The 21,589-nt window shown below is 45.7% G+C and overlaps 1 protein-coding gene across 2 annotated transcripts in view; it reads left to right on the top strand.

Moving 5' to 3' along the window:
- Window positions 1–106: 106 nt before the first annotated feature.
- Window positions 107–21,589, top strand: part of LOC109317050 (S-adenosyl-L-methionine-dependent tRNA 4-demethylwyosine synthase-like) — a 127,729-nt gene continuing 106,246 nt past the window's right edge. For both annotated transcript variants that reach the window (XM_019545492.1, XM_019545493.1), the window contains exons 1-7: window positions 107–166; window positions 1,309–1,451; window positions 1,906–2,046; window positions 2,989–3,090; window positions 3,631–3,825; window positions 5,036–5,317; window positions 6,936–7,058. In XM_019545492.1, coding sequence (XP_019401037.1) covers window positions 163–166; window positions 1,309–1,451; window positions 1,906–2,046; window positions 2,989–3,090; window positions 3,631–3,825; window positions 5,036–5,317; window positions 6,936–7,058 — 990 coding nt within the window. In that variant the 5' untranslated portion in view covers window positions 107–162. The remainder of the gene's footprint in view (window positions 167–1,308; window positions 1,452–1,905; window positions 2,047–2,988; window positions 3,091–3,630; window positions 3,826–5,035; window positions 5,318–6,935; window positions 7,059–21,589) is intronic.

The raw sequence follows: 21,589 nt of genomic DNA, 5'->3' as shown, positions 1-21,589 counted from the left end.
CCCCATTGGTCGCTTACCCCTGCGCCCCCTTGTGGCGTCACGGCGCCGGCAGCAAGCGGGGTCCGGCTCGGAAAGGAGAGCGGCTGGAAACGCGGCCCCAGCACGCGGCGTTCCGCCGTCTCCCCTCGCTCCCGCGCGTGTCCGCCTCGCTGCGGCCTCGGCATGGGTGAGGGCCCGGGCGCGGGGGGGCGGGGGCCGGGAGCCGGGGAGCATCCGACCCGTGAGGAGAGCCCGGCCTGGGACTGCAGCTGCCTCTGCTCAGGGCCAGGCGGGCGCCAGGGTTTGGGGGAGGGGATACGAAACCTGACGCCTTGATGTCGCCTATTGTTCTCCTCTCCCCTTTTCTTGAAGAGAAAAATAGAGGACGTTTCTCCTCAGGAAAGAGAGCACACGTTTCTCTCTAAGAGAGGACATAAAAGCATCAGGTTTTGTATCCATAGAGGACAGGGGATGGTGCTCTACGATGCCCACCCTAGCCTGGGGTCCAGGAGGGATTTTACCCCCTGGTCAGACTGGTCCGGGCTGGGGGGCGGGGGCGGGGAGAGGCGCCTTGTAGTGGCCGGAGACCCCTCGAGCACATATTGACGACGTCTCGTGGAAGCAGGGTTTGGCTGCGGCGGTTCCCCTGCTTCCCTCTTGGCAGGCCAGGTGCTGGTGTCAGGGCTGGGGGTCGTCTTGTGTGGAGTTTTGACAATCCTCCCTAGATGAGCTGCGGAGGTCCCTTCCCACCCCGCTTCTCTACGGTCCGATCACCCCGTGACTCTTCGAAGTGCGCTACAGTGTCCGTGCTTTATCTGGGATATGAGGAAGCGGTTCAGATCCAGCGCCAAGACCTTATTTTGCTAGGTGAAGGGACAGCTGGCCTCTTCCGAATGGATTTGAGAGGCAATCTCCAATTGCACAAGTCCAGGCGGGGTTTGTAGACCGGGCAGGCTCCATCGTGGGACTGCGAGATACTGCGTGTGTGTTTTCTGCTTGCTTTAAGTGGGTTGGCGCTGAAGGAAGCTGTCATTGCTTTTGCTCTTTTTGAGTGCCATAGATTTCATAGATTTTTAGGGTTGGAAGGGACCTCAGTAGATCATCGAGTCCAAACCCCTGCCCTGGGCAGGAAAGAGCGCTGGGGTCAGATGACCCCTGCCAGGTGCTTGTCCGGTCTGCTTTTAAAGACCCACAGGGTACGGGGACCCCCTCCCTTGGAAGCCCATTTCGGATTCTGGTAACCCTCACTGTAAAGAAGTTCTTCCTGATGTCTAACCTAAATCTGTTCTTGTCTAAATCTGCTCCTGCCATGATTCATTCTCCTTTCAGACGCATCAGTGGATATTTGGAGTTACCTCTACACTCACCTGATGTCCTTGTGGCTACACAGGTTTTACATCTATTCTTGTGCAGCTTTTGGTATCAGTATTTGGATCTGCATTCAGTTCTTTGCTGGCAAAATCAAAAAGCAAGTAAGTGATATTTCCCAGTCCTAGCATTGTATCATTTGGCCTGAAAAGATTCCAGCATACTTATTCAAGAGGCAGTGAACCCACCAGTGAAACGTATCCCTCTCTGCTATGTAACATGGTGCTTCGTTTCACTTTGGTCCTCTCTAGAGTCAGGAAAGTTCAAAACTATTGAAGTTTAAATGCAGTTTGGGGTACTTGAAAGTCATGGTATTTGATGTGTGTTAAGATTCCAGCTGAAGAATGGCCTGCTGAATGCTTTCTGTGCATCTTGTGTATAAGGAGCTCTCTCAAGCAGTCACATTGGTTCATTTTGCAAAGAGCAGTTGCCATTCAGCCTTGGCCTGTTAGTCCTTTAAATACGATATTCTGCTTATGACAGTATGGCTTGTGTGCATGATGGCTATGTGAAACTGACTGAAAAGGGAAAGGGTGAGATTCTGTTATTGTTTTGTAGGGTGGAAAAGCCAGCAGGAAGCCAGCTTCATTGGAAGTAACTGACGATGTACTGGTTAATGGATACGCAACCCCAAAGGCAAAAGAGGTTTATGTGGCAGGGGTGAAGATTTTCTATGGATCACAGACTGGCACAGCTAAGGTAAAAGTCACTTTAATCCATTTTGTTAAAGGGAATGCAAAATGACACTAGGGTGTCAAAGTGTAAATAGGTCTGGCTTGTAAACACTGTGGTGAGGTGAGACCTGAAAGTGGAACTTGCTAGCCTTAATTGGCCAATACGAAAAATAAATAGTGAGAAATGAATTAGATTAAAAAGTATTCAGCTCTGACCCAAAGGGCTGTAGATCATAGATAAGAACTTAAGGTGCCTGTACACAAGCAGGAAAGCTGTTCCGACATGCGGTAATTCCAGTGTGGCAGAGCAGACTTGATTAATAGAGTCGCCTGGAGTGTGGTCATTACCGTGCTTCAGCAGTCTCCTGTGTCATGTATTAGCATCTCCATGCTTCAAAATGATGGCAGGGGCAGTTAATCTAAAGCTAGGTAGACGAGCTTTAGATGAAGTGCTCCTGCTGCCATTTTGAAGTACAAGGATACTGATAGATGAGATGCTCCGGGCGCTTTAATTAGAGCAGCTCTTGGAGTTGCTTTAATTAAAATGGTTTCAACCCCCAACTCCCAAAGCACATGTATAAACACCCTTATGTTCTCAATTGTCTGCTGTCTAAACACCCTTATGAGGGCAGGTGTTGCTTTATACTGTTTCTTTCTCAAAGACCAATCTACCTTAAAGTTCTCTCTCTCCTGTGTGCATGTAACTAGTCTGGAAAATGTATAAAACTGTCTGAACCTTTTTTCCTCCCAGAAAGAGAATGCTAGCTAATATGACAACCATGCCATCCATGTGCATCCTTGTTTTACCTCTGTACATTGTATTAAATATTATTCTTCTGGTATCCATTACTCATTGCAAGGTTTATAGGTGTCTCGCACCCTCTCGTGACAGCCAGACAGAATGGAGTTTGTTCAGCACTCACTTTGTTTGGATTGATGTAGTTAAAGGTTTCTCTTGTCTCCCCAGGGGTTTGCAGCGGTTCTTGCTGAAGCCATGATCGCCCTTACTTTGCCTGCAGAAATTATTAACATGAGAGAGTACGATCCCGATGACTGCCTAGCTGAGGAGGTTGGTAAAATACTTGGAACCATTTCCTGAGGATGTAGAAGGGCCTGGCTGTTTCTTCCCTCTGTGTTCCCCTGCAGGCATCTCCTCTGCTCCCTGCAAGTCTAATGTACCTGTGTTTGAAGAACACTTTCCTATCCTGTGTGGAGTCACAGAGCTCTTCAGTGTTTGGCTACAGAAAAAAGCCAGTGTCTTGAGAATGAGAGTCTGTGTCTGAGAACTGGGGGTATCTGGGCTCTTCCTGGTTTTGCCGCAGACTTTCTCAGTGAGAGTGAGCAACTTGCCTGGAACTTCACAGCCAGGAAAACGTGGGACTGTGACAGCACATTCATGTTCATTAAGTCCTTTTGAGGTCCTTGGAGGTTCTGTAGAGGTTGAAATGCAGATTCATAGTTCATGATCTCAACAGTGTCTATGCATTTTTAATTTACAGACCTCTCAAATTAACCCTTTGTCATGATATCCTGTGATGGGAAAGCTGGCTTAGAATAGTCAATGCCCTGTCTTGTAAACTATTCCTTTTCTCTGCTCTGTTATCCTTAGACAATCAGCAAAAATGTCTGTGTGTTCCTAGTTGCAACCTACACAGAGGGACAGCCAACTGAGAATGCAGCCTGGTTCTGCAAGTGGTTAGAAGAGGCTGCAAATGACTTCAGGTTTGGCAAAACATATCTGAAGGGCATGAGATATGCTGTGTTTGGCTTGGGCAATTCGGTATACATCGACCACTACAATACGGTAAGGCTCCCTGAAGTCTCTGTCTCTTGTCTCCTTATCCCACAAGCTGTGGACTATCCTCCAAACCCATGGATTCCCATGCTGTTGCCAAGGTTTCAGTGTTAATACAGTTCTGGCTGTTAGTGTTCTGGGGCATTTATATGTGCACTCTGGAAGTGGGGGCGGGGAGGGGAGGAAGCTACTCTGAGCATCTTGTGTGTCAGCGCCCCCGCACTTAAAAATGGTGGCAGCGGTGCTTTATCTAAAGCTCGTTGAATGAGCTTTAGGTAAAGTGCCCCCGCTGCCACTTTTAAGCACGGGGAAGCTGATACATGAGACACTGGAGTCTGCTGAAGTGTGGTAATTACCACACTTCAGAAGACTCGATTAATTGCATCTGCTCTGATGCACTGTAATTACAGCACATCAGAGCAGCTTGTTGCTCATGTGTTGGGTGTCCCTGGTGACTGTTTCTGTGAGGAAATTGGTGAGCTAGTTATGAAGATTTTCTGTGGATTTGAATAGGAATTGTGTTGGACCATAACCTTTGATAACACAGCCTTTGTGTGAGCACAGTATCGATTCAGAGAGAAAGGGAGTGAGTCTCACTGGTTCAGTAAGAACTTGTGGACTTCTTTTTTTACTTAGGATGCTGTAGTCCATTTGCATTCGCTTTTCAAAGGACAAAAGGACCCTCTTGCTTGTTGCCTTTTCCATCATCTCCTTTTTGCTTGCTGTGAGGGACCATATAAATACTGTTCTTGGGGCCTTCTCTGAAAGTATTCAGACCTACTAACCAAGTTAATCTAAACTAGAGAGGAAAAAAATGATGAAGCTTATCATTAGGTTAGTATATTTGTCCAGTACTTCATGGGCTGGCACCACATCATGTATTTTAAATGTATCGGGGCATGTTGGTATCAGTCAATTCTGGACCAAAAAATCCCTAGCTCTTGGAGACTGCCTGTTATGTGACTGATGATAGTAAAACTGCTTTAAAGGTGAAGAAACAGTGAGGTTTAGAGGCAGTGAATGAATGGTCTTAACCCAGTCTCCTGATCAGTAGCAGAGATGATATTGGAGCACAGCTGTCGCACTAATGTGCTCTGCTGTGGTTGTGCATCCAGTCATCTCTCTGGGTAAACTCTGTCCAGTTTGTTTCTCAAATGACTCTGTCTCTCAGCTGTGGGAACATTTTAATGGGCTTTTTGTTCTCTGTCTCCCATTCTAGGTTGGAAAAAACATTGACAAATGGCTGTGGATGCTCGGGGCCAATCGTGTTATGACACGCGCAGAAGGAGACTGCAATGTAGCCAAGAGCAAGCATGGCAGCATTGAGGCTGACTTTGCTGCCTGGAGGGCCAGGTTCCTCCTTAGGCTCCAGGCCCTTTGCAAAGGGGAGAAGAAGTCCTGTAGTGGAAACTGCAAGAAAGGGAAGTGCAAGTCCAAAGTGAAGCAGAGCAGGGAGGGATCCGATCATGAGCAAAGGGTGTCGGAGCAGGAAAACTCTGAGGTAGAGGGAGTCTTCTTGGCCAAGTAAGGTGGCCTTAATTCCATCATAATAGTCTCATAGCAGGGATGGCTCTAGTGAACCTGAAGATCCTTTTGGATCCTTTCCTTCTTCCCTTCCACAGATCAGGGTGAAGAACAGTGGTGTGACCTTCACCTTACATTTTGGCTCCTTGCTTCTGTGCCATGGGCTCAGGTTAGTTTGGTCCCATGGTGAAGGAGAGGGCCAGATAATTGGTAGTGGGCCCTGAAATGAGGGGGAGGTACACATGGAGTGGAAGTGTGGGGATGTCAGAAGGATGCTTACTGCTAAAGGTAAGGAAGGTCGTGCCATGACCAGTAGATTAATTACTCATAAGGGTCGTCTTATCCTCCCAGCCCTTGTGCAGTATAGGAACATGTACAGTTTGAACCCCACTAACATTTCATCCCATGAACTTCTCTTCCTTACCGGCATTGATAGCTGCAGGTGGAGCCATGATATATGAGCCCGCCCTGTCTCCATTCTGAATCTGTATTGCTCTTGTCTTTTCCATGGTGTTTGTTAGCTGCAGTTTTGATCAAGAGGGATGCGACTACATGTGCTATTACTGCGCATGAATAACGTCTGTGGCTCATTGCTTTGGAGTTTATTCATGTGGAGCACATTGAGCTAGGCTGGAGCAGCTCCCAGCTGGCAGATGGCCCCAGGAGTCAGCCTGCCAGCCTGGGGCTCCTCCCCGCAGTTCAATATGTGGTAGAGAGGCTGGATGCAGCAGCCTCCTCACTGAATCACTCTCATGCCCCAGCCATTTGGGGCAGTGTCTATGTGTGCACTGCGGTAGAGTTTTTTAGTCTGCAGCAGGATGGTACTCGTATTTACTTCTGTGGAGTAAATTAGTTTACTCCAGCCTAATGGAGTGCACATATAGATGCCGAGATGTTTACTGCACAGAGAATTAGTCACCTGGGCAGTAAATGTTTTGTGTAAATGTGCCTTGAATAATCTCTCTTGCTCAATGGATTGTGAACCCAACAGTTGCTGAGAAGCTTGAATGCTCCCCCCTCATGCCCTGTATTATTATTATGCACAAGAACTTATCATTAGTGGTGCAACAGACCTTGGCAGAAAATAGGTTCTCTACTTGCTGAATGGGCTGTCTTTTCCTTAGGCTGCCACTGTAAACTCTGTTGATATAGCAGCCTGACTTACTGGAAAGTAAGGCAGGCTCCCTTCTCTCATCTTTACTTTTATCCCGCTTACTCCAACTGTGAGGGGAACCTAAGAAAATTAGGCACCCAAAGTCCCTTTGAATTCTAATGGAGTTGAGTCACCAAAGTCCTTATTTTCAGTGACATGGTAGCAAAAAAGACCAATCAGGTGAAAGAGCAGAATGAATCTGGAAACCACATCATGAGTTGTAACAGGTTTTGTACTGTTAAACTCATGTTAAAAGTGAAATGTTTGAATTACTTCTGTGACATTGGTTGTTATGTGGGTCCAAAGCTGGCTTGGTGGTAGTCTTCCTGAATACTGTTGGATGCCATATCATTGATTCCCTGGGCTGGGGTTGGTGGGTGTTTTATCAGTGACATGGAAGGCAGCCTTCTAAAAATCCCTTCTGCATTTTGATTCATCCTAGGTGGAAGAGTTATTTGAAACCACCAGTGAGGAAGAGTCGGGAGCTGAGGAAGATGGAGATGTTAGCTCTGTCATTGATGTTGAAGATCTGGGAAAACTGATGGGTCACATGAAGAAAGCCAAGGTAGTGCAACTGTGACAAGTTTTATACAGAGAAATTGCTGACTGCCAGTGGGCGGAGGTGATGAAAATACTATTGTCAGATTTTCATATCGAACTCTGAGAGTCTTATATACCAAGCAGCAGACTGAGTTGATGTTGAAGGTAGGAGCTGACGTGACAAAATGTGACTCGAATTTGTTGCTTTGCATGTTTTTGTTTGATATGCAGGGCTCCAAGCTGATGAGGGGAAAATGTGACTTGAAGTGTTTAGCAGTAGGCTAGATATATATTTTCTCTGCTTTTAAGAATACAGTTATCCCAATTGCTTTTAGTTATGAGCATACAAACGGTGGCTGGCTACAGTTGCCGTAATTGCCACAACATGGATTATAGGTTAGGGTTCCATGCCATCTCCATCCTGAACCCCAGCTCTGCAAACTCAAGCAACTGCAAGTATGAACTTTAGGCTCCACTGTCTTGCTGATAAACGGGGAAAGCCAGGGATACCTTGAGAAATTTTGCCTGGACTTTGAAAGATGGAACAGGATGGAACAGGAATCTTTTTTCTGGGTTGGGTTTACCACTTGGTCTCTGTAGAGAATCTAGAAAAATGGAGCTGTTCCATGAGAAGGTCTTGAGGCACAACAGCAGCAGCAGTGTTACCTAATATTAAAAAATGGGTGTTTTGTGTATGCTCCCGGTAAAGCTGAGAAGCTACACAGTATTTATGTTCATGGAAATATGTGTGCATGCACAGATACTGCCCATGTTTCATGCTCAGCAGAAAAAACTTGCTCCCAAAAATGGATAGGGTAGGCTTTCGAGGTGAATGTGCAGCAGTTAGTTTTGCCATGTGTAAAATGGGTATTTTTCTATTAGGAAATGAAACCTCTTGCTCTGTGTGGATTTTATTAAATGCTCTGAGCAGCCAGTAGTTCCCAGTGCTGTTGAAAAACCAGCCTCTGTCCCTGCCGCATGAACATGATCCATGTGTTATTCAGAGTGCATAACTGGGGCACTTTTAACTTGAAACTTCAGTTTAGGACGGTATGACAGTGAGTGAGTTGTATATGTTGTCATGATCTGCAGCATTAAGAGCAGTTGCTGGGGCTGGCACAGAAACCTGTGAGGTCTGACTTCCCATTCCTTCTACATACAACTCACTGCTTGCCTATTTTTGGATGTCTCCCTTCCTTTAGCTTCAGCGTAATACCCCTGTCCCAGTGAGTGGGGCTCAGGGATCCATTTCCTTCTTGTAGGGGCACGAGGTGGTAGATCTCCCTTGCTCTGAACCATCCTCAGTCCTATCTGCCATCTGGCACAGTCTCTTTCTCTCTCTCTCTCTCCTCCACATGTTTGCCGCTAGAGAGCACCAAAGAAAAGGAAAAAGCAATTCCTTTCCTTCACCTTCATTTGATTTGAAACCACTTCAGGGATAAGGAATAATTATTTTATGCCCAGGGTTTTACGGCAGAGTAGGCCTTGAGGTCTCACTGACTAATAACAGCTGGCAACAGCTCCAGGAGTGTGCAAGGTAAAACTAATAAACTAGACGGTGGACCATGTATTTATGGACAAGCAAATGACCACAGCAACAAATTGCTGTCACTTCTAACTTGTTATGATTACTGCATTGGTCGTGAGCAACTCTGGAATTTCCAGCAGACTCTGGTTTTATGAATAGGCAGCAAAAATCCACCGCTGCTTGACACTTGGCCCATGGAGAATCCAGGAGTGAAGCTGCTTTCTCTATTACTTGCTGTCGGTGTAGCTGGTGTCTTTTAAGGATCTCTTTTCCTCCCCAAATTGTCTTTTTGGTAGTCACTGCCCCGTGCTGGCTGGCTGTTTTAGAAGTGCAAAAACCCAGTGCAAACTAGAAGTTCTGTGCTACAGCTCTGGCACAAGTTGTCTCATTTTGTGAAGCCCTGTTCCCTGGGTTTTGGATTAAAATCCATGATTATTTGTTAAAAATGGATTTAGCTGTAGGCCACCTGCTGCTGTCAGTTTTAACGTAAAAGCCTAGAATACCTCAATGGGAGCTCTGCATGTGGAATCCTGTGAGGAGATGGCCATATAAATGTTGCATGAGAGCTCAGGTAGGTGGCTATCCATATTGTTAGCCAAGAGAACGAATGACTTTGTCTCAGTGACAGATCTTGGACTATGTAGACTGGCTGATGAACAGATTTGTGCAAACACTTGAAGTGGAAAGCAATCCTTGAGGTGTGGTTATTTATCATAATAAAAATAAATGTTGAAGTTTTGATAGGGAAGTGCAGAAGAATCTGCATTGATTAAGGCAATTCATCACCTATTTCCTTGTTTCCAAGATGGAAGTTACAGTTGTGTGTTAAGTCTGAGGCATCCTGCTTTCCCAAGCTGCGTCTTTGTTTAGCTACTGTGAATTAGCACGGGGGAAAGACTTCCTCGAGAGAGAGACCGCATTTAAGCTCGTCTTCTTTTACAGAATGCTGAGTTGTTCTGTTCGCTACTTAGTCACAGGGCCTGATTGATATCATTTCACATTACTGCAGCCGGTGGATTACAGCAGTTATTCTGATTTAGATGAGGAAAGGGAGAGTGTAATAGGCCCTGAAATCTGTTTGCAGAACTCAGCGTGGTATGTTAGCTACTGAGACCTATACTGTGCCAATCTGTGAATTAATATGCATAGACTTTGTAGCATGATGTCAAACCAGACCTTCCAGCATTCATGGAGGTTTGGGATGAGCATTTGCACGCTCTGTGCATATGGGGCAGTAAAATTTAAATTTTGAGGAATTTGGGGGCCTAGTGTTGATTTAGTCTCAGGGCTCATGTTGCCACTGATAAAAATTATTGGAGGGGAAGTGAATATGCCATCTGTATAGCTATAAATCCTTGCAGTCTTGATTTTTATGTTCAGGCAGCAATCTTGTGGTGGAAGCATCTTTAATGAATATTTGTTCAGAGCTGTGTAGTTGATCTCCATGTAAGTGTGCTGAATTGAGTCCCTTGACTGGAAGGGAAATCCAGGCTAGATTTTTCTCGTCTTTTTCCCACACCAGCATGTTAGCATTACACAAAAGCGGATAGGTATTTGAGAGTGACAAGCGAGATGAATGCAGACACAGAGAGCAGAATTACAAGGAAGGGTGCTGGCATCCCTCTCCCAAAGGGCAGATCAATTCTAGTTCATCCCTCTAGAAAAGTAAGGGATCTCAAACAGTTGCTAGACATAAGGCAGCTGTTTTAATCTGATGGAGCCCACTTCAGTGTGCTGTGTATTGGGGTTGAGCCCAAAGGTTGACAAGCAGAGGCTTGCAAAGGATGCAGGTGTAGAAAACAATGAATAACACAGAGGTAACTGTCACTATTCTGTTTGTCTTCTTGGAAGAAGGGGCAAAGAGAACCGTGACTTTGGTCAAAGAAATAGTGAGTGGTTTGTTTGTTTTTACTCTGATATGTAGTTTAAGTTGTGGCAGTTCTTACTGGAAGATTAAATTAAGGTTGAGTGCTTAGTAAAGTTTTCAAAAAACAGGACTGGGAATATATGCCTTCCCCAAGCATCGAAAAGCCATCTTGCTTCGGGGCATAAAATAACCAGGAGCTGATAGGGTTTAGGACAAAATTTGCCTTTTGGCAAAATGGTGGATCTGGCTTGCTCAATGGAGACCCTGAGAGCGTGGGACTGTGACAGCATGGGGTGACATAACCAGGGCTCTGCCCTGGCCTGTCCCCTTGCTGTCATGGCCCCGTGCTTCTGGGGTCTTGATAGAGACTGGGCAGGACATGCAGCTGATTGGGGAGCTGCTCTGGGACCAGGACTGGGGCCAGGATCTTTTGGGCAGCGACAGCACAGGACCCCAGGCCGGGGCAGAGCCATGAGCCGCTCCCTGCTGCACTCCCCTGCCTGCAGAACCCGCACTCATTGCAGGGGTATCTGAGCAGCAGATCATGGCTCTGCCCCATCCCCAGACCCATTGCTCTCACTGCCCCAGGATCCCGGGGTCTCCCCAGGCCCTCCTGCCTGTTTTGCTCCCAGCCGCGGCCCCATCCCAGCAGCTCAGCTGCATACCCTGCCCACATGGGTCCTGTCCCTGGCAGTGGGTGCAGGGCAGAGGGGCTGGGGTGCCTGGGCAGTGGGGCTGGGTTCAGCAGTGGCAGCCAGAAGGAGCTGCTTCCACAGGGGCTTCTGGGAAATGGAGTCCGGTGTGGGGTTGACTTTGCCCACCCTTGCCCTATGGGAAAGGTTATGCCGTTATTGCATGCCATGGGATTTCTGTAGGGTTGTTTCCCTGAAGCATCTGGTACTAGAGATCAAGAGACAGGATTCTGGGTTAGATGCGACACATCTGGAGCGAGCAGGATGCATGCTGTATCTTCCGCTTTGCTACATTTTCAGTTTTTGTTAGTTAAGGAAAGGACCTGATTGTGTTCCCTCCACAGGCTTTCCTGTAGCAGTGGAAACGGGCATGGCTCCTTGATGGATTTAACAGCCAACTTTGCTTTTGATAGACACAAATGCAGTGCACTTTCCCTGTCCTCTAAAGCAACTCCCCTGGACTGTGTTTATCAGATAAATATGAAACCTAATAGATATATTTGTGGCCTTGAAGGCTGTGGTCATTAATCACAGGAATACTGGTTCTTAATACATGGTATCTCCCACAGCTGGGAGATTGTGATAAACTAGAAATACAGATACATCCAGGTCTCTTCCTTGGGAAGGGAATTGTTTTATTAACCTTTGTGTTTATAAACTACATTCATGAATACTAATGGTATCCTAATTTGGGGATCAGTTGAGAAGTTATCATACAGGCATATTTTACAGTGTTAAGATTAATGCCTCTGTTTTCTAAAGAAAACCAGTGTAATGTGCTATGCGGGCAAGCCTGAAACATTAAAATGGAAGGCAGGTATGAGAGAGGCTGTTGAAATTGAAGGGCTGTTTGGGATGTGACCCATGGTGTGACACTAGGAGTCAGGACTCATGGGGTGTCTATACGCGTTCTCCTGATGGGGTGGAGTGTTTCAGTTGGAGCCACATTTGGGAGCCGCTCTAATTAAAATGCCCAAAGCATCTTGTGTATTGAGCGTCCCGCACTTCAAAATGGCAGTGGGAGCACCTTTAAAACTCATTTGAGCTTTAGTTTAAAGTGCCCTTGCTGCCGTTTTGAACACTGAATAGACATGGTGGCGAGGCTGCTGGAGTGTGCTAATCCAGCAGATGAATCAAGTCTGCTCCAAAGCATTCTAATTAGCATCCTGCATGTGTGTACAGGCATCCATAGGCTCTTACTCGTGTTCTGCCACTCGTGAGCTGCATGATCTGAGGAAGGTCCCATGACCTTGTCTCACCTTAGCTATGCTGTAGAATGGGAATCCACCTGTTGGGCAGCTGTGGGGTGGGTGAACCTTTTCAGATGGTTTTTGAACAATTACAAGAAAATGAGAAAGAGAGAACCGCCTGCAAGGTATTATCCGTGTGAAAGACCCAGTCTTGCTGTGTTTTCATGAACAAAACTCCTAGTGAGGTTGGTGGGAATTTTCCTTTGAGTTGGGTCACACAAAAAACACTGTCTAAAAAGGCCTGTGTAGTAGCTCCGAGATCTGTGCAAAAAGCCGATTTCTTGTCTGTATTGAACCCTGATTGAGTGAAGTTATGGGACTCAATTGTGCAACTTAAAAACAAGCAACCAAAAAGCCTGGACCTTACTGGAGCGTTCCCAGAAAGTTATCATTGCTTTTAATTGTCATTGGAAAGTTGTCACTGGAAAGCAGGGGTGCTGAAGGGGAGCTGAATGGCTCTTTCAGTAGGTCAGACCTCTGGGCTAGATTCTGATCTGTAACCCCAGCCCTAAAACTGAAGCGATCCTGCTTTTTTTCAAACAAGTTTTTAAAGAAAGTGTTGCCTGTGATCTCATTGCACTAGCATCTCTTTCCCAGGTCCTGTGATCAAGTCTAAGTTCTCCCTGTTTTGTCTGTTGAAAGGTATTGCAGTTCAGGAGTGGTATAATTGGAGCGTTTGGGGGTTTGCAGTTTCAAGTTAAAACCTGGGCTGCCCAATTTAAAAAAAGGGAAAAATACTTGTAATTATACAGTTTCAAGCCTTTTGCCTCTCTGGTATATGGTCTGGGTGACCTCCTTTTACAAGATGCTTTGAGATCTCTGGACGAAAAGGGCTAGATAAGGCTAGGTATTATTTTTTATCCATGTGCAGTAGGTCTCGTACCTATAGCTGCCATCTGTAGTCTGCTCTCAATTACTCTGTCAATGGCAAGCTGATGGATGGGGAACAGACTGGATGCTGAAAACTCCCCTGGACGTAAGTTTGTTTCCTTCTCGGTTTTAGCTCTGGCACAGTCTCCTTCCTCCAGGGTGCACAGCAAGGCACTCAGCTCCACATGGTGAAGTTAACAAGCCACAGCAAGTCACTGGAGTTGGCAAGCTTCTAACAGATCCAAGAGAGTGAGCCAGTTGGAAAGCCCACCACACTGTTCACGGCACAGATCCGCTTCTCATCTCATGTTGAATATCTATCTGTCTATCTGTCTGTCTATCTATCTATCTACTGGTATCACCCCTTTCACTTTGTTGGAGTTACTCCCAAGGTTTACACTGAATCTGAGAGAAATTGTGCCAGAATAAAACATCAGCTTAGTTTATCTGTGTGCTTTTTGCTCTGGCATTTTTTCATAGTCAAGTTTAGTAGTCTGATTTATCTGATAATGATCACCAGAAACCCAGGGTGCCGTTGCTAGCAAGTCAGAGGAGCTGATGTGTGAAGGGTTGGGAAGGCTTCTTAAAAGCCCATCTGTTTGTAGAGCCTGGTCCAAGTCAAGGTGGAGCAGGAGAGGTACATCTCTTCAGCCAGGTGTCACCTGGTTCATTAGTAACCCCATGTGCAGGCATGCTCTGATGACACTAGAGCCATTTACCCTGCCCTGGGCTTTATTCTATAGAGAAGAGGACACATGCCCAACCCACTAGTAGGTGCTACTATAACTCTTGGCCATACGGTGGCAGAGGGGACTATTTTGCTTTCAGTAAATAGCTTTGTTAACTGATTCATAGATTGGAGAGTCGGAAGGGACCACAACGGATCATTGTGTCCAACCCTCTGCCCCTGGCATGAAGGAGGACTGAGGTCAGATGACCCCAGCCAGGTGACTTTCAAGCCTCCTCTTGAAGACCTCCAAGTTAGGTGATAGCACCACCTCTCTTGGAAGCCCATTCCAGATGCTGGCCACCCTTCCTGTAAAAAAATGATTAGAGGAGTGTAGGCTGCCTGGATAATTAGAGTTACTACATAAGGTTATCAGCAAAGAAGGGCTAACTTTATTTCCCAGGCAAATGCTTTCATGGAGTGTGAGCTGTGAGAGAAATTCCACAGCAAGGTTTTGTACGTGGTCCGTTGGTGCAGTTCAGGCACAATTTAATATTGGCTTTGCTCGTGATCAGGCTCGCCTATTCCCATCTGTAAAACTGAGGTCATTCTCCTTCTTTTCTGCTGCCTTTTATCCATCTCCCCTGTTTAAGTTTTCAGGGCTGGTGCTGCCTGTGCATATGCGTAATGTCTAGCACAATTGAGCCCCAGCTTTCGGTGACTGCCTCCATACACTATGTGTACGGACAAGAGGGAGATGTTGGTCCATGTGCTGTGAAGGGAGTAGTGCCAGAAGACAGCTACTTTTTCTTCCTGAGATGGTAACGACCATTGGCAAGGGAAGCAGAATGATGGCTCACCTCAAAGCAGAGACAAGAAAGCTGGCTCCCACAGTAATTGATGGGTAATGAATGTCACAGTAATGCTGCCTTTAGGTGGGGAAGAAAATAAAAAAGCGGGAAGCTCAGCTAGACAAAAGACATACACTTTTGGAGCTGACAGCCATTTATGGACTCTGCCAAGTATTGGGCAGGAGGTTGGATTAGAGATGGAGTGTGGACAGGTTTACTGACAGGTTTATTGTTGAATAATTGTGCGAGGTCTGCCTGACTTTGCTGTAACTGTGTGTGAACATATTTATGGGACGTCTTGATTTCGTCTAATAGGGCAGTGGGGCCCACACTGGGTATCCTTGAGTGAGGCTCTGTACAAACATCGCCAAATGAGCTTGTCCTAATAAACATTGCGCCCAACGTGTCCCATAAAACTGAAGGAGGTAGCTTGTACAGGATATTTTAAAGCAACTTTTTGTGCAGCTGTGAATACAGGTTCCCCTTGCCAACCACTGGAGTTAGGTTCCTGAAAGTTCCCGTGGCTGTCAAAACCATGGTTGGCAAAACAAAAGGCTTCTGGGAAAAATGGCAGGTGGCGGGCTGATGCGCGGCCTCGGAAGACGGTGGTTACTCAAAACTGTATACCATGGTAGCCAAAATGGTATATAGCATATCAAGCATGGAGATTCAGAACTGTGGTTGACAAAACTGTGGTTGGTGAGGGAAACCTATATAGCACTGATGAAAGATGCTGATCTGACATCTCCAGAAACTAAGCAAGGACTGTAGGGAGGGGAGGCAGTGTAAGCTTCCCTGAGCTGTCCTGCAAACATAACATATTAAACAGTAATGTAACTTATTCTGTTTCTCCTGGTTGTATGGGTAGGACCTTGTGATTGATGTAAAGATGCATATGTATTTGAAGTAGTCTGGCCAAGAAACATCTTTTCAGTACATGCAAGCCATGGAATGAATATCCATATCTGAACTTCTACAGAGTCTTGGGTTGTGGCTCCAGGATTTGGGTTTAGCCTGGAGGCACCCCAGATGTGCATACTTTGGACTCTGCTTTTCTTGGCATTCCCTGAGGTATTGTGATTGCAGTGCTTTAGATTGGGCCCCCTTTTTATGAAACACCAAAAATGAAAGGGCTGGTACAGCAATGTTGCCTTCTGCTTTTGGATGTCTTGTTATAGCAGCACAAATCTGCTGGAGTTTTAATGACAAACAACACTGCTAAGACAAATCGGCTTCCCAACTTGCCTTTCCTAAAAAATAGGTTTACCAGAAAGATGCATGCTTCTGGCTGGCGCCAGGTTAGTTGGTTGCCCGTGATGGCTTTTAACACAAGAGATGATGCAGAGATAAAAATCATCAGGCTTTGGATGTGTGCATGTACTGTTGACCATTTGAGTGACAGATGCCGAAATGAAATGTCTCCTCTCCAGGTCTGAACTGTAGTGGAAAGAATGGTGGACAGTGAGTGAGGAATCATTTGCAGAGTCATTTAAGGACCATAAAAAAGGCAGTGCTCAAAGTGAGTCTTGGAGAGATGGTAGATGGAGCTGGGCTCGGTGGGTGGTGATGGTATGTTACTGCCCATGATACAAACTCGTAATGGATTTAGATTTGGGACTTTAACTGTTGTTAAATCCCTTTGCTTTAGTTATGCTGATAGGTAGCTTGCCACAGGAAAATGAAGGGAAAAATAATCCATTAATATAGGTCAGAATTTTCCAAAATGATCAATGACTGTTATGGGGAGATAGACTAAAAAAGTGACCTGATTTTTAAAGGAGACTGAGCATTTGCCTGAAGAAAAGTCGGTCTCTTAAGATGTCTCGTGTCAGGTTTCCAGTATTATCTTGGTTTTAATCCTCATGTCCGTAATGCTTAATGTACTTGTGTATTATACTCCTTTGGAAATCAGAGGTGCTGTTAGACTCGTGGCCACCACAATATGCTTTAAAATCTATTTTAAGGTTCTCTGGCTTCAGAATCTTAAAGCATGAAAATCCCTGACGTCTTGGCTTTGTAAGGGTGTAGTTAATAGCTATGCAAGTCCTTTCCTTCCACATCTTTAGTATTCCCAGACAGCACTGCAGACATTGATGAAATGCTTGGTTTCTGTTAAGGATCTGTCAGGTTGACTTGCAGGATTCTAATATGGGAACCTTTTTTTCTCTTTCTTTTTCTTTTCTTTTTTTAAGATGGTGGAATTGATCATGGGAAGCACTGTCTACCATCAAAATCTGTGACCAAACTTAAATGGCTGTCAGGGGAATCATGGTCATACCGACCGTTGGGAGTTGTGTGGGGGAGGCACCTTCTGTAAGACTGGCATCCTTGAATAATAGCAGAAGTTTCCTACTTGTTACCCAGCTATAGGAGCTTATATTTCAAAGCTGGGCAGTGATGATGGGTACCCACTTGCCTTAGGCCCATCTGAAAATCTCTTTTTTTTTTTTTTTTTTAGCATAGGACTTCCTTGTGCAAGCAAACTGGTATTTGTCTGTTCAGAGTGATCATCAGGTAGCAATGCATTGGGCTTGGCCAATCATTTGTAGGCTTTCAGATGGGAGGAAATAAAGGTTTCTGTTTCTGGAAAAATATCTCTGTAACAAATTTGTTTGTGTTTTGAATTAGTAGAAACTTGTCAGAAGTCATCCTTCTTTTTAGAAACGCTTCTTAAAACTACTTGTCACATTCTCAGCTTTTAATCAAACCACCTCCTTGATCGAGCCATTGAAAAATAATTGTTTTTCTTGTTCCCCATCTGTCAGCTGTCATACTTTCCCTCTCTCTTCCCTGCATTTTATTTCAGTGCAAGCTTTTCTGCTTAACTGTACAGTGATATTTAGGATTTTTCCTGCTATTATGTAGATTCCAATAACTACTTTTAATAAGCTTTTCTTTCTGTCTTGCGGTTTTATGGGTTTGCTGACTATTCAGGCTGGTATTCCAGCTTCCTTTTAGTGTAAAATTGCCTTTATTCACAAATTCTCTAAATCAGCTTTTTGTGCTGCTCAGTGGTTAGAAATCAGGGTATTCCATATCAGTATAAAATTAAAAAGCTCAACTGGGACAAAGGACTGAGCAAGTCTATTTCTACCTGGTGCCAATTTGTTGACATGATAGGTGACCTTTTGGCACTGGAACTAGTAGGGGTTCCCAACAATCGACTGGAATTTTCTTTCCTACAGTTACTGTATCTGTGTTAATGCCTTTCCTAGTCACCTCTTATTCAACTGTACTTGCTTCAGCTGTCTGTGGAGCTTGGATGAAAACAAAACAAATGTCATTAATGGGCGCAGACAGAAGTTACATTTATTGTGCAACTGGCCTGTTGAAAGCGCTGTACCAGCCGTGCTCAAACACAAGTGCGCAGCTGCAGAGTGCTTTAGAAGTCCCTGATCATGTGACAAATTAACCTCATTATATGAGGGTTCAAATGAAGGCACTCCAGAGTCTTCATTAACTTCTTCGTGGCCACACTGATGCAGCTCAGCCCTGCCCCGGTGCTGCCTGCACAGTGCGGGGTGGGACATGAGGGAAGAGAGGGAGCTCGGGTTAGGGTTTGCCCAGGCTGTGCTGGAGTGGGGGTGTGGATTAGAATAGGGTGTTCCAGTCCACCCACATCCACTCCAGCACAGGCTGGGCAAACAGCAGCCTGAACTCCCTGTCTTCCCTTCCCCCGCTCCCATTGTGCAGACAACAATGGAGCTGGGAGGTGGGGAGACGGGCATAGGGGAAAGAAGCTGCAGACACACAGTTCCCTGGCTAGATTGGCTCCAAAGTGGAGCTTGATTTCTCCCACCCTCCCAACTCTCCCAAACTAACAACAAAAGTCTGTTGGGTTGGGGCGCTGTTTTAAGTCATGGTGCTTTCTGTGAAGCACCGTAAGTTAGCCCAGGGAGCTGCATGTCTGTCAGTGCCCAAAGTGAGCAGCACAAGTTCTTATATAGCTATTACATGGAAGGTAAAAATGCTACTGCTGAGGCTTTAGTCTGAATTGAAAAACTCCTTTTGTGACCTTATCCAGCCTATTTTATTCATATGGTATGGATTCCACCACTTCCCTGGGAGGTGCTTTCACAGGCCAATAGCTCTTGCTTTCAGGAAGTCTTTGTGTTCTCCTGCCTATACTTTCCCTTTTACTTCCTGTTCCCTAACAATTGGTTCTAGTTCACTATAAGTTCTAGTCCTTTTAGCTTATAGTAATACCTATCTCACTCATTTAAAAAAATGTTGGACCCACTTGATGATAAAACTAGTTTACCATAAAATGGACCAATCTAGGAGAATCAGTAATGTGAGTAGCTAGCTGGTTGTCAATAGGAATTGCCTTTTGTGGACATTTTGCATGGCAGTTGCCATTCAGAAGTAGTGCGTTGTGTCTCCCTGTGCATATCTGTATGTGCACGTATATTTGTATTTTAGGTAAGATATGCAAATACGGAAGTATCTAAAACAACTGAGCTGCGAATTTGAGATAAATAGGTATTGTGTTTTCTAGTCCCACCTTAATGGGGATTTCAGAACCTGCTTATTTGGTTGGGCAATTGGTTGCAATTAACTGGATTTCATGAGGATGTGGGTTGGCCCTCCACCTAGCAAAAATCCAAATAGGTGGGATTTCTGTGTCCATAAATTCTTTCTGCCCATGATTGAAGAGCAGCAGATGGCTGTTCAGTTATCAGCACCTAAATATTTCAAGGGCAAGAAAAATTAGTGGTCGCCATCACTTTTTTGATTTCTTATGGAAAGACAATAACTTAGAAAAATTAGAAAATTGTGGGCTTGCTAACTTGGAAAAAATAAGATTGTGGGCTTAACTGCTCAACAGTTCAGTGGGTGGAAAACTGGCTGCATGGTAGGACCCAGAGAGTTCTCATGAACAGATCTGTGTTGTTTTGGCGAGAAGCGGCCAGTGGTGTCTCTCAGGGGTCTGTGGTTGGCCCAGTGCTTTTCAACATCTTTATCAATGATTTGGATGTGGGAGTGAAAAGCTTGCTGGCCCAGTTTGTGGATGACACCAAGTTATGGGGGAGCGTGGCCATGTCAGAAGATAGGTCGCAGATACAGGCGGACCTGGACAGGCTGGAAGTTGGGTGGACTGGACCCAGATGAAGTTCAACACTCAGAAGTATAAGGTTCTCTATTTGGGGGCAAACAATCCCCAACATGCCTACAGACTGGGTGGCAACATTTTGACTTGCACCGAAAGGGACCGAGGGGTAGTGATCGACCATTGCATGAACGTGAGCCGGCAGTGCGATGCCGTGGCCAGCAGGGCAAACAGCATGCCAGCATGCATTAACCATTGCATCTCATGCAAAACTAAGGAAGTGATACTCCCACTGTACTCGGCACTGGTGAGACTGCAGCTGGAGTACTGCGTCCAGTTCTGGGTGCCGCATTTCAACAAGGACGTGGAAAAACTTGCGAGGGTCCAGAGAAGAGCCACCCGTATGATCAGGGACTTGCAAGACAAGCCATACAAGGGACTTGGGCCTGTTCAGCCTGCAGAAGAGAAGGCTGAGAGGGGACTTGGTGGTGGCTTACCACTACATCAGGGGAGTACATCAAGAACTTGGTGAATGGGCTGTTCCCCAGGGTACCCCTGGGGAAGACCAGGAGAATAGATACAAACCCCTGGAAGGTGGCCTCAGGCTCAATTCCAGGAGAAACTCCTTCACAGTCAGGGTGTCCAGACTGTGGAATAAACTCCCTCCAGTGGTGGTGCAGTCACCTACCCTGGAAATCTTCCAAAGCAGCCTGGGTGGTCACCTCACTGGGGTCACTAGACCCCAGTTGTCTTTTCCTGCCTAGTACAGGGGGACTGGACCCAATGATCTACAAGGTCCCTTCCAGCCCCTAACAACCTATGAATCCATGAACTTGTGTCAGATTTACTGCAGTGCTTCTTGCTAAATCACCGTGGGCAACAAGTTTGCTCTTTGTGCAAAACTTCCTTTTGTTCTCTTTCAAAAGGTAAATAACAGATGTGAGCGCTTTATTTAAGTAAATAAGTGCAGCTATTAAGGCAGCAAATTCCATCTCCTGTAAGTATTTTAAATTGAACAATTGCAAGTGCAGGACAAATCAGTTACTCTGGCTAGGAGCAGAGCAAATGATTAGTGTTCTGTGTACATGCTTTCAGATCAATAGGAGACTGCAAAAATGGAGACCGCTTTTTTAGAGACAGGAAAAATGGCAGAGTCTTTTTAAAAAAAAGAAATACAGAATCTGATTATATGCTTAACATAAATAGATTATTTTTTGTTTACCATAAATAGATTATTTGGTGGCTCGGATGCTACGGTGATCACATTTTCATAAATTTCATAGATGTTAGGGCTGGAAGGGACCTCGCAAGATCATCAAGTCCAGCCCCCTGCCCCAGGGGCAGGAAGTCAGCTAGGGTCAAACGATCCCAGCAAGATAAGCAGCCAAACGTTTCTTGAATGAGTCCAGAGTAGGCGCCTGCACCATTTCTGAAGGGAGTCTTTTCCAGGTCTTGGGGGCTTGGGCAGTAAAGATTTTTTTTCTTCTGTCCAGCCTAAAACGGTCTTGGAGGCGTTTATTACCATTGGTCCTTGTTTTCCCTTGGGGCACTCTGGTGAACAGCTGTTCTCCCAGATCCTGATGTCAACCCTTTATATGCTTATAGGCAGCCACCAGGTCCCTCCTGAGCCTGAACTTTTCCAGGCTGAAGAGTCCCATGGCTCTCAGCCTCTCTTCATAAGGCCTGTTCTCTGGCCCTCTGATCATGTGTGTGGCTCTCCTCTGGACTCTCAAGTTTCTCCTCCTCCTCCTTGAATTGTGGAGCCCAGAATTGGATGCAGT

Source organism: Crocodylus porosus, unplaced genomic scaffold, assembly GCF_001723895.1.
Source record: "Crocodylus porosus isolate Cpor-Errol unplaced genomic scaffold, CroPor_comp1, whole genome shotgun sequence".
Classification (NCBI taxonomy): Eukaryota; Metazoa; Chordata; order Crocodylia; family Crocodylidae; genus Crocodylus; species Crocodylus porosus.
This window is presented reverse-complemented; position numbering and strand designations above follow the sequence as displayed.